Below are 12,460 nucleotides of genomic sequence, written 5' to 3'. Positions count from 1 at the left end.
ATTATATGGAAAATATAATAATCGTGTGATATGATTTCCTAAACTTACTTAAAACTATTAAATGCTAATTGCATATTAGTTAATATCCAGCAAAATTGGGGAGTTAATATATTATTAAATTGATGTTAATAATAAAAAATGTTTATTTGATGATTTTATTTTTGTTAGCAGGACCTGACCAGGGGGCGAGTTTTTTAATTATATTTCAAGGAAATATATAAATATCTTTTTTGCTATATTTTCGAAAAACATTTTCAATATGAAGATTTTGAAAATAAGAGATTGTATGTGAAACAAAATATTTATTCGATTGATTTTTGAAAAAAAATATTATTGATTTTTTAAAGATTTTTTTTTAATTAAACATTTTAATTATTTATTTAAGACTTTGTCATTTTTAAATTTTTTAAAGATAATATCAATTTTGTTGAATATTTCTCCATATTTTATGCTATTGTAAAATATATAACATATTTATTTTTCTTTTATTTTTCCTAAAACATCAATATAAAACAAAAAAATATATATGATGATTTTTGTAACGCAAAATAAATATATATCATATCATAAGAGTTATACAAAATACAAATAACATAAACACTTGAATAAAATCATTAAACCAAATAAAAAATACTATAGATTAGATTTTATTAAATATTAAATTATTGTTTAAAAATATCTCAACATGTTAAATATGTTATATACATGGAGATTTTCGAATTTAATTTTCCACTTTTTTGGCAACAAAATTAGTATGATCCATAAATATAGGTAGTTTCTATTTTTTATTATTTATTTATTTATTAAAACTTTTTTGCTGTCATTAGTTTTGTTTGGCAACTGAAATATATTTTATGAAATTTTTTTTAAAAAAATTGGGTCTGTTTGGCTTCAAGTTGTACTTCCCAATTAATAGTATAGATAAGGAATGACTTAGTTTGCAATGAGAATTGAACTCATATGCACTAATCTTAAAAAAATGCAATTTTCATTTGTGTATGTGCGTGAGGTTCTTCTAGTGCAACTAACATTGTACACCACCTTGCAAAGGATACAATACAAGTGCAACCTTCATTTTTTTTTCCGAATAAATCCATATACGAGTGTATCGAAATTGATTATCTTTGAAAGAGAGCCAAACAGAAACCGACAAACCTACATAAAAAATAAAAATTTTGTACCCCTTGTATATTTCGTAAGTTTATCGGTGCAGATTTTAAGAATATATCTAATGCTTCTGACACTAAACTTGTCACGAAGATAAATAAAATTCTTAATTTCAAAGACAAGTTTATAGTTTAATGGTCATTTTACCCCTATTTAAAAGAATATTCTTTCCCAAAGGAAGGAATATTCCATCCAAAAATTTTCTCCCCAAAAATTTCCCGCCAAAAAAGTTTCCGAGAAAAATTTCCCGCCAAAAACAATTCCGCAAAAATTTTCCCGCAAAAAATTTTTTTTTTTCAAAAATTTTCCACCAAATTTTTTTAAAGGGTTTTTAAAGGGATTTACAAGAGTTTTTAAATGGTTTTTAAAAGATTTGTAATGGTTTTTAAAGGGTTTTAGAAGCCTACAAAGGTTTTTAAATGGTTTTTAAATGATTTACAATGGTTTTTCAAATTTTTTATAAGTTTATAACAGTTTTAAAAGGATTTACAAGGATTTTTAAAGGAATTTAAAAATTTACAAGGATTTATAAAGGTTTTTTAAAAGGATTTACAAGTGTTTTTAAAAGGATTTAAAAGTGTATTTAAAGGCATACAAAGATTTAAAAATAGTTTTAAAGAATTTAGAAGAAGTTTTAAAGGGTTTTAGAAGTTTACAAAGGTTTTTTGAAGGGTTTACAAAAGTTTTTAAAGGTATTGCAAATTCTCTAAAATGGTTTTTAATGATTTACAAGGGGTTTTAAAGGGTTTTAGAAGTTTACAAAAGTTTTTATTAAATGATATATCACAGTTATAAGGGGTTTAAAGGGATTTACAAGTGTTTATAAATGTTATAAAATGATTTACAATGGTTTTAAAAGGTTTACTCAAGTTTTGAAAGGTTTTGGATGACTTTTAAAAGATTTACAAGGGTGTTTAAAGGATTTATAAATATTTACAAGGTTTTTTTAAGGAATTGCGGAAAATTTTTTGTCGGAAAATTTTTGGCGGGAAATTTTTTTGTCGGAATTTTTTGGCGGGAAAAATTTTTGTCGGAATTTTTTGGCGGAAAATTTTTCGGAAGGAATATTATTCTTATTGGAAAGAATATTTATTTCTTCATCATGGGTTATAATAAATGAGGATAACTTAGTTATTTTATATATTGAAGAGGGTATTTTTGAAAATGTACACATAAAAAATGTACTTGTAAAAAAGAGTATCTTAAAAAGTTAGTTGTGCAAATCTCCCGATAATAATCTTCATTTCTGTTTTGGTTAATTTTGTTTCTGTCACGTTTATTTTTTTCTGTAAAATAAATATGGAGTTTGAATTGTTGTGGGCACTTCTTCGGCGCTGCACTCTTCACCACGAACAAGCCACGCGTATAACGCAGCCTTACATGTGTCCTATACATGGTTGACGAAGAAGCAATTCTCTCAACCACAAGTCTTTATATCCTTATTTGGAATTTGAGATGGCGGCCCATTAACGAAGGTTCTGAGCTATTGCCGCATAGTTCTGATTTGTTTTTATTATAAATCTCTTTATACAATGATGGCTCATTGGGGCTCACAACTTAATAGGGAAACAATTTAAAGTTTAAACCATGACTTAGTCAAAAACTCAGGGGGAAGATACATATCTACATGTCTCTCCTAAAAAACTTGAAGTCACTTCACTAATACAAAACCCACCTAAAACCCTATCAAACCCTTTCACCTATCTCTTCTTTCATGTCCATTGTCTCTCTCTCTCTCTCTCTCTTTTCCTCTCTTTATAACTCCCATGATCATCGTCTCTGTAACTTTAGTCTCTCTTCACCCCTATCTCCATCTCTCATCTCTTCACGGCTTCTTCTTCTTCTTCTTCTTCTGTCTTCTTCATCTTCACCTTCCCTACTGTCTCTTTCTTCTCTCTCTCTGCGTCTTCTACCATCATCAACTTCATCTATGTGGCGTCTTTTGCCTTCCTTATTACCATGAGACCTTCTCCTATGAATCTTCTTCCTCCTCTCCCTCTCATCACCCTCAAATACCATATCATAGCCTTCACCTCCTCCATGCTGCTTGTTTCGATCTTCGACCTTTTGGGAGTGTTTCTGCCGGAGCTGTGGCCAAAGTTTGAACACACTCTGACTGAAATCCACACGTATTCGTCTATCATCGATCAGAGTATTGTCCATCTGAAAAAATCAACAGTTTAGTTAAATCCCAAAGTAATTCATTTCACAAACTTCTATACATATTTTTCAGCCAGCTAACATTTACCTTCTCATACGCTTCCTCGCATGCCTCCTTGTTTCCAAACTCTACAACAGAAACAAAAACTCTTAGTTAACACAAAAACACCATACAGAAGAAATCAAGATTTTCAGAAAACATAACAGAGAGTTTTACTCACCTACAAAAGCATAGCACTTACTGTCACCTGTCTCGACAACCCGGATTACATCAGCACTGCCAATATAATACATGAATTATCAATACAATTGCAGTAATTTAAGTTTCTAAAACGCACAAAGAATCAAGTAACTATAACTTACGATATAACGGTTCCAAAGCGTGAGAAAATAGTATGGAGGTCCTCATCCTGTAAGAGAGACAATAAAAGTAAGAACAATATGTCACAAAGAGAGGAAGGCTTTGTAACTAATTATAATACATCAAGCACATACCTCAGTCACAGGATTCAGATTGCGGATGAACAGAACATTGTCAGGAGGTTTTACCTCAGCCTCAGGGATATCTCCAATCTGCAATAGCAATAGCAATACACAGTCAACAGTTACAAAAATGATTTGATATAACAACATCGACAAAGCTACAAGCCAAATGAAACAGTGATACTTACACTTTCAAGTACAACAGCACTAGAATGAGCTTCCTTTTCGCGCATAACTTCCTCCAGTTCCTTCACACCAAGTTCTTCATCCATTGGAACCCAATCATCCTCAAGTCGAACGTCATCTTCAACCTCTTCCTTCGGTTTTCCTTCTGGAGAAGCATTTAGTATCATCTCAGCTAGCTTTGGGGGATCCTCAAAAGGATCTTCAAGCATATATGTCTGTTTGATTCTAATATTTTTATAAGGTCTGTTCTTTGCATCAACATAAGCTTCGTTTATCCTAGTCAAAGTATCAAACCCTTCAGCAATCTTCCCAAAAACCTGAAATAGCATTTAACGGGTTAACATATATATTCAAAAGAAAGAATCTGCAAGATCAATACAATAATTTTGTTAACTTACAGTGTGTTTCCCATCAAGATACTCCAAATCATCACGAAGTGTGAAATAGAACTGTAAAAGACAGAGTAGATAAAGTTTCACATGAGGACATATTGATGACTATACCATAAACTTAGTAATTCAAATCAAAAGGATTTATCTTTATACCTGAGAAGCATTGAGATTTTCTCCACCACTAGCCATTGCAACAGTACCAGTCTTTGAATGATTCAAATCAAGATGAATCTCATCGCCGAAAAAACGAGCATGCTCACCATATAGAAACCTGTAAAATCCAACATAGCAACCACAAGATGGTTAAGAATGATCAAAATATATACAAACTAGTCCATATGAAAAGTTAAAAGTAAAAGCATCTAACTTGTAGATTGAGTCTCCACCAGCTCCAGTTCCAGTAGGATCACCTGTCTGTGCTGTGAAATCCTTTTGTACAGTGTGAAATAGACACCCATTGTAGTATTTGATCCTGAAAGTGAAACCCACATAAGAAAGTTAAAACCTTTGTGGAGAACATAGATATGGTAAAGAGAGACACTTACTTGCAAAGTTTGAGGAAGTTCTTGCAGGTTAAAGGGCATTTATTTGAGTAAAGGTCAATTACTATATCACCAAGGCTTGTCATTATAAGAACTGACATGTTTACTTCTTGCACAACCTGAAACCAAAACATTGAGGCAAGTTAAAACTAGGCTACTAGTGAATCAACTCGATGAATAATCTTATAATACCAAATAGACAAAAATTCAGCTTTTACAAAGAAAAAACCTAAATTTCCCACAAGTTCCTTCACGGCCATTACTATCATATCAATCAAGCCAAAAAATAAAATTAAAAGCAATTACGAAACTGTTAAATATGCATATACAGAAACACAAATTACGCAAAGACAAAACACAAATTAAGCAAAGACAAAACACAAAAGACAAAACCACCTTTTAGATTTTACCTGGAAAAAGATTTACGATCTGTCTCTCTCTCTCGCGGTGGTGCGTTGTGAATCAGAACAACGACAGAACCCTCTAATTCTGAAACGTTGATGTTTGAGTTGGGGAGAAAACAGAAACCATCTGTTAAATATGTGCATACAAATTAATAAGAAATTTTCCTAAATCTAAAAGGAAAACTCCCTATTCTAAAAAAAAGGAATTTAATTTTGAGTTATTTACAAAATTTAAAAAGGAGTGAATTTATTAGTTTTGAGCGAAAAAACCGAATACGCCAAACCGAAACTATATTGGAATTGGAGAAAACGAAATCGAACCGAAAAATAACTAAAAACCGAATGTATATTTTATTCAGGATTCGAAAGTATCTGAAACTGAATCGTACCAAATTGAAACCAATCTAGAACTGAATAGATAACCAAAATATTTAAAATACAATTTTATATTTCAAAATATTAGGTATGTTTAGACCGAAAATCTTAAAAAATAAAAATATCCAAATAATCAAACCCAAAATCCGAAAAAAATCCAAAATATCCAAATATCCTAACTAAAATATCTAAATAATATTCGAAAACACCGGGAATATCCAAAAAATACATGAAATATCACAAAATATTCAAAATTTTCGGTTAGAACCGAACCAAAAAAATATATTCAAAAATAATTCGGTTTTACGTCGGTTTCTTTTTCAATATCCGAAATCAAAAAGAACCGAACCGAGACTGAACCAAAGTTCCAAACAAGTCGAATGGATAATATTCTCAATATCCGAACGTTCCAAAAACCAAAAACACCATACTGAAACCTAACCGAATATCCAAAACTATTATTTATTTCCTTAGCGACAACAGAGAAGTTGCACCTAAGACTATTTATAGTTTTTGATCGATTTCGTAGTTACTGCACCATCATAATCTTAAGAGTTAAGACGATTGTGAAAGCTTGTCTTAAGATGATCTAGCCAATGAAAATATTGAACAAAACAGAAGAGAAGAGGATTTAGTGTCTTGCAAGTTTCACAGCACCAATCTTAACTTAACACTAGCTTGCCTGATCCTTAACATAAAATATCTTATTAGGACTTAAAAGGCGTTCACATATTAGTTATAGAACTCGTTCAAGCTGAAGTAGTTCTCGTTAAACTGGCCTACACCATTTCTATGCTGAGTGGTTGTGCCATCAACTGCTGGTGGATTCGGCTGCCAATAGCTGGACACTGAATTGAGTTGAGTCGCAGACCGGTGAGCCGGGGGTTGGAGGTTGCTTGAAGGATGGTGATCAAGGGAAAAACGTCTCGGTTGGTCAGAGGAAACTGGCCATGATGTTGAATTTGACAGAAGAGAGAGAGCACCATCAAGATCTTGAGAAGCACCCATGTGTGAAGAGATTGTGACCTTTTCTGAAAAATCCGTTTAACACAAAGAATCATCAAGATTATGAATACAAACAGATGACCTCATGTATTTGAAACTCAAGAGATCACAAACCTTTACTGAATAACTCAGCTCTTGAGGTTTTGGTTTTGGGGTCCAACAATCCAAAACCACAGTGCTCGGTGAACTGCTTATTTGAAGTCTCGGTCTTTGTAGGTTGCGGTATTAACCCTCTTGATTGTACGGGCTTCGAACTTGGCCACAGAAAATTTTCCTCACTTCTTGGATGGATAAGTGCAAATCTGTTCCATACAAAATCCACCTGTGGTTTCCCATCTGCATACACAGAAATGACAAAAGCATCTCTAATTCTTTATCAATGAGATTGTAGTGAACCAACTACATGAAATAAAATTTATCTAGGAAAATAACTAATGCTATAACTGAATTATAGCCAATTTCAGAGTAAATGCAAGTATAAGAAATAATCAAATAAGTGATTGTTGTATATACCATATGTCCTCCCAGGGTTTGGCTTGCGACGTCTTGCATTGTGATCTGAGAGACGTCGGCGACAGCTACGTTTCTTTTCATCAAACTCAGAGAGACAGTGGAACCTTTGGATACCAAAAAAAAAACATAAAAAGTTATGATATCATTAACGCTTTTGATAACTGATTAAACCACTTTCTCTCTTGAGATAGACTAGCTTTTACCTGCTACATTGTTGGCAGAACCGACGCTCTACGCCACTCACGACGACTTTGGGGAACTTTGAATGGTTTTCACAAATCCGGTGTTTCCGATGATAGTCTTTAGCTGATGAGAGATCAATGTTACAGCCTTCAACTTGGCAATGAGGAGTTTGTAACTTCTGAGGAATGGGTTTTGATTTCTTCACCGGAGAAACAGAAGATGACGCGAGGCTCACTGGTAGTGCTAAACCTTTTGAATTTTCCACTTCCCAAAAGTCTTCAAAGTACGTTCGCTTACCAAGCTTTAAACCGAGCACCGGATCACCAGAGCCAAAAGAAAGTTCAAGACTTGGAGAAGTATTGATTCCTTTCGCAAACTCTTCACTGCTGCCCAATTCTCCTGGAAGACTTTCACCAGCTTCTGATGTAAAATTGTATGTTCTCACTTCAGCTGATGAAGAGCTAAGGGAAGTCGACTTCGAACTTTTAGAGAAAGCATGAGCTATATCAGAACCTGAACTACCACCACCACCATAAGCTACTGCAGCAAAGCTTGAAGAATACAGAGAGGTGCAATCAAACCCATCAATCTCCCACTCCATTTGTTTTAGCTTTCTAGGAAGTTCACCTGATGAACCACCAAAAGATATTAAATTTTCCCATTCCCATTGCATCGATGGCTTTGCATTACACTCCATCAGACACTGACCACCTAAATCAGAAATAACCAAAAATTTATAAGAAAACTAACTAGAAAATGCAGGAAAAAGGCATCCAGAAACCGCATAAAGTTAGACTTTTTACTAACAAGAAACTTAATAAAAGTATAACAGGGAAAGACCAAAACGTTGTAAGACAGCTACTTATGTATGCAAGATTGTAAAGACGAGACCTTAACTCTGAATTGCCAAATATATGGAGAAGCAAAATGAATTCTTGTAAGACAGCTACTTATGTATGCAAGAGCATATATAGATACTAATGACAATACAGAACATAATACTTCAGTCTATTTCTTCACTCTGCTAGAAACCAAAAGATGATAACTCAAGTTCAACCTTAAACCAGAGCAAGGAGAAGAAAATGTAAATAACAAAAATGACTCCTCAAGTAACAAAGGAAGGTTACAGATTAAGGTGTCTTAGTGAAAACCTCATGAGTTCTCTAAACTTTTTTTGCTCAAATCTCTACATATCTCATACTTTCTTGAGAAACAAAGGAGAGATTTTAGGGAGAAAACACTAATCTTTAAAATGCTCCTAGTCTTCCACTAATTTAACTACAGAACCATACTGATCTAAAAGCAAATCAACTAACTTCAACCTAGGAGAACTTCCTCATTTATCTTCCTCTGTTATTTACAGAGACAAAAAGGACAAAACCAGACACCATAAACATACCTCAAACAAAACTTATGGATCCCAAGAAGAAGCAGAAGTTATTTCCTTTCTTCTAAAGTTTTGAGTAAAGCTACCAAAAGTACCAAACACATCCACATTTATAACAACACCAACAAAATAAGATACCCTCTAAAATTCTATTATCATCACAACCTTTTTTCTTTGCTCACCAATAATTCACATTCATTGGATTGTGGGGGCAAAAAACACTTCAAGATTGTAGGGACCCTTCTTTCACCATTTCACTATCAAAAGATGTTTACAGATACTAAAATTTTAACTACTCAGCTGTCAAAATCATCCCTTTAATATATTAACATTCCAAATAAACGTTTTTGGTCTACCATATATACTTCAAACTCACCAAAGTTATCTACTTTTCACCAAACCCATATGAGATCATGAACCAAAACACAGTAAAGTTTTGTTCTTTACACAAATTTTTTGTATTTTGGGAATGAGATCTATAGGACTAATGTAAAAAGAGCACCTTGTAACCAAGAAAAGGGCTATTAGGGTTTTAACTCACCATGATTGTGATAGCTATTTTGTTTTGTTTTGTAGGTAGTGAAAAAAAGAGAGAGGGGAAAAGAATAAAGTAGCAAGCAAAATCTCAGCCGCAAATGGATACAATAGATTGTCTCACCATTTATTGTAATTTTATCATTTCATTTCACAACCCATTCTTAAGCTAAGTAAAATAAAATACCAAAAAATTACATTATGGGTCTATAAGATTTGCAAGAAAACATACAAAAGATTAAAAAGATGGGTTACCTGTAAATTAGAGAATTAGAGAAGGATCTTGTTGTTCAATAGAGTAAAGCTTCCATTTTTGTTGTGAGAGAAGAGGAGATAGAGAAAAATGAGAGAGAAAGAGAGAGAGAGAGAGAGAGCATGTGGTGTGTGCAAAGCTAAGTACCAAGTTGGGGAGATGTGGAGGGGTCGTCAAACTATACTTTTCATCAGCTTCAACTTTTTATTATTTTTGTTTTGGGACGATTCATTTCATTATTTTATATAGATAAAAAAAACTTTATAGTATATTGTAACAATATAAAAAAATGTGTCATATGGGATTTTTCGTAAGATCAAAAGAGCGTCAAAATCAAGACAGCCCATGCTTATTGTTATTATTAATAACTTTTATATATATATTTTTGTGATTTCAATAGTAAAGTTTTTTATAAATTGTTACTAAGTTGGTTATGTTTAAAAAACTATTTTGTCATAGAAAATAAAAATAAAAAAGTTGGTTGGGGTTATCATTGTGCTGGAGGACAACCGTTCAGCAGGTATGGTTCAATTATATTATAGAAAAATTAGATCCGCAATGTATTATTTTTGTTTTTTTAATGAAAGAGTGTGGCCATATGTTTTATTGGTCCATGATCTTCTATATATTATACTAGTCGGTTGCCCGCGCTACGCGCGAGAGTTTATTATGTTGTTTATGAGTAATTGGTTTGTATTTTATTTTCTACTTATTTTTTTCACTATACCATACTTTAATTTTTTAAAATTTTGATTGTGTTTGTATAGAAAAACTATTGAGTTTTAGCTTCATTAGTTGTTGAGAAATTAAGTGTGTATAGTATAAGTCAAAATGTAGGCGTAAACGGAAGTGCGGTGAAAAATCATTAAGAAACGTGTGCTATTAGAGTTTCTACCAAATATAGATCTAGATGTTAATATTTTGGGCCTTTTATATGTTAGCATGAAATTTGAACATGATTTGTTGGTTTCGGGCGGATTGTTGTATTTTAAATTGTTTACATTATCTTTTTATATATTGTCATAATTTTTTTTTTTTTTTATGTTTTTCTTTTTTGGATTTGTTGTAATTATATCTCGTAATGATCATTTTTATACTATTATATATTTGTTTCTGATTTTATGTTATATATATTTTTTTTGTTTCTCATATGGAACAATTTTTAAATTTAACATATTAGTACAATTTACTTTATATTTAGTTTATTTCATTTAATAATGTTTTTTTATTTTAATTTTCAATTTTTATGAAATGTAGTTAATTTTTTATTTTGTTTATTAGTTTAACATACGTGTTGTATTGGAAAAAATTAGTTAAATTTATATTGGAAACCTTTAAAGAAATATTATTTTTATTTTCACGTTTTTATACATTTTAAAAAAATGAGAATTGATGTTTCGGTCCGACCTATCTAATTTATGTTAGAAAATTTTGTGAGACATAAATTAGATCGATTTATATTCTCAAAATTTCTTACTTTCTTTTATATTCCTGTTAAATCCCATTATATTTTGGTTTACATTGTGTAAATATAATCATATATATATATATATGTGTATATATTTTAAACATTCACTAAAAACTATAATCTATCATTTATATATTTCTTAGTATAATCGATAATTAGTAAAAAAAATTAACTTTTAAACAAATCATCTTTTTAGTTTTCTAATGTATAATATAAAAAAAAAATTTCATATTCCTTTTTGAAAAACTTATTTACATAGGTTTAAATCTTAAAATTAAATGATAAAATGGTATAATTAATTTTAAAAATTAAATAATAAAATGAGGTGGATGATGATGTGGCTTAAGGAGAAGAGAGAAAAAGCTAACTTTATATATATAGATAATATGCACAACTATGACATTTTTGTATACATTTTTCTTTTCTTTCAACTCCTGATTCTTCTTCAGATCAATAATATTTTTTTCTTCCTCTTGAATATTTTGGTATTCGGTTTTTGGATTTTTTTTGAATTTTGTAGATATTCGGAGTTTTTTTAATGTTTAGAATTTGGTTTAAGTTTGGTTTCTTTCGGTTTAGATCTCGAACAAAGCCATATTAGAACCGGAAAGTTTTTGGTATTCTTCTTGTTTCAATTCTAACCGGAAAAATCCGTATATTTTGAGACATTTTCAAAGAAATTTGGAACTTTCAAGTATTTTCAGATATTTTCAGTTCAATTATTCGAGTATTCTTTTTTAATTATATTCAGATTCTTCAGTTCACTTATTCATATAATTTCTGGTTTTCATATATTTTCTGAATATTTTCGGAATATATTCAATATGATTCAATTTAAGTTTTAAGTTCTTTATCCATTCAGTTAGTACGTCAATTTTGATTCCTCTCGATTAAATTGATTTTGGTTCTGTAATGATATTTTCCAAGGACCAAGGTAATGATTATTCTTAGGCAAAATAACCAAACCGAAAATGATTAAAAACCAAATGGATCTTATATTCAAAATCCGAAACCAAAACGTACCGAACTAAAATCAAACCGAAACCAAATTAAGAACCGAATATATATCTGAAATATCTAAAAATACAATTATATACCTAAAGTTATTAGTTTTTTTAGATAGAAAAACTGAAAAAATATCTGAAAACATTAAGAAAACCTCGTATATTCAAAGCAAAATACCAAATAATATAAAATACCCAAATACACGAATTAAAACCAAATCAAAAATATTCAAAAAACACCAAAATATCTGAAATAACTGACATATCACAAAATATTCAAAACTTTCCAGTCAAAACCGAAAACAGAAATAACTGAATATAATTCGATGTTAGATTAGTTTCCCGTTCAAGATCTAAAACCGAACTATATCGTAAAGCAATATAAATAAAATAAAATAAAAAAA

General features: G+C 31.0%; 2 protein-coding genes across 5 annotated transcripts; both read right to left on the bottom strand.

Moving 5' to 3' along the window:
* Positions 1–2,661: 2,661 nt before the first annotated feature.
* On the bottom strand, positions 2,662–5,476 carry LOC17875178 (peptidyl-prolyl cis-trans isomerase CYP59). 2 transcript variants are annotated; one of them, XM_006280437.2, is made up of 11 exons: positions 5,341–5,476; positions 4,934–5,049; positions 4,756–4,860; positions 4,542–4,659; positions 4,395–4,445; positions 3,999–4,313; positions 3,823–3,900; positions 3,691–3,737; positions 3,549–3,604; positions 3,416–3,456; positions 2,662–3,330 (listed from the first exon to the last, which is right to left on the bottom strand). In XM_006280437.2, the coding sequence occupies exons 2-11, from the start codon at positions 5,029–5,031 to the stop codon at positions 2,938–2,940; spliced, it is 1,302 nt and encodes a 433-aa protein (XP_006280499.1). In that variant the 5' UTR covers positions 5,032–5,049; positions 5,341–5,476; the 3' UTR covers positions 2,662–2,937. The 2 variants fall into 2 exon arrangements, with proteins under 2 accessions (XP_006280499.1, XP_023642917.1); XM_023787149.1 differs by lacking the exon at positions 5,341–5,476 and adding an exon at positions 5,160–5,217.
* Positions 5,477–6,294: 818 nt separating this feature from the next.
* On the bottom strand, positions 6,295–9,708 carry LOC17874764 (squamosa promoter-binding-like protein 2). 3 transcript variants are annotated; one of them, XM_023783756.1, is made up of 5 exons: positions 9,587–9,708; positions 7,431–8,121; positions 7,228–7,331; positions 6,829–7,050; positions 6,295–6,740 (listed from the first exon to the last, which is right to left on the bottom strand). In XM_023783756.1, exons 2-5 carry the CDS (start codon positions 8,105–8,107, stop codon positions 6,442–6,444), a joined length of 1,302 nt encoding a protein of 433 aa, XP_023639524.1. In that variant the 5' UTR covers positions 8,108–8,121; positions 9,587–9,708; the 3' UTR covers positions 6,295–6,441. The 3 variants fall into 3 exon arrangements, with proteins under 3 accessions (XP_023639524.1, XP_023639532.1, XP_023639529.1); XM_023783764.1 differs by having other exon boundaries at positions 7,431–8,037; XM_023783761.1 differs by lacking the exon at positions 9,587–9,708 and adding an exon at positions 8,810–8,959.
* Between the last annotated feature and the right edge of the window lie 2,752 nt (positions 9,709–12,460).

This window comes from Capsella rubella, unplaced genomic scaffold, assembly GCF_000375325.1.
Source record: "Capsella rubella cultivar Monte Gargano unplaced genomic scaffold, Caprub1_0 scaffold_8, whole genome shotgun sequence".
In the NCBI taxonomy this organism is placed as follows: Eukaryota; Viridiplantae; Streptophyta; class Magnoliopsida; order Brassicales; family Brassicaceae; genus Capsella; species Capsella rubella.
This window is presented reverse-complemented; position numbering and strand designations above follow the sequence as displayed.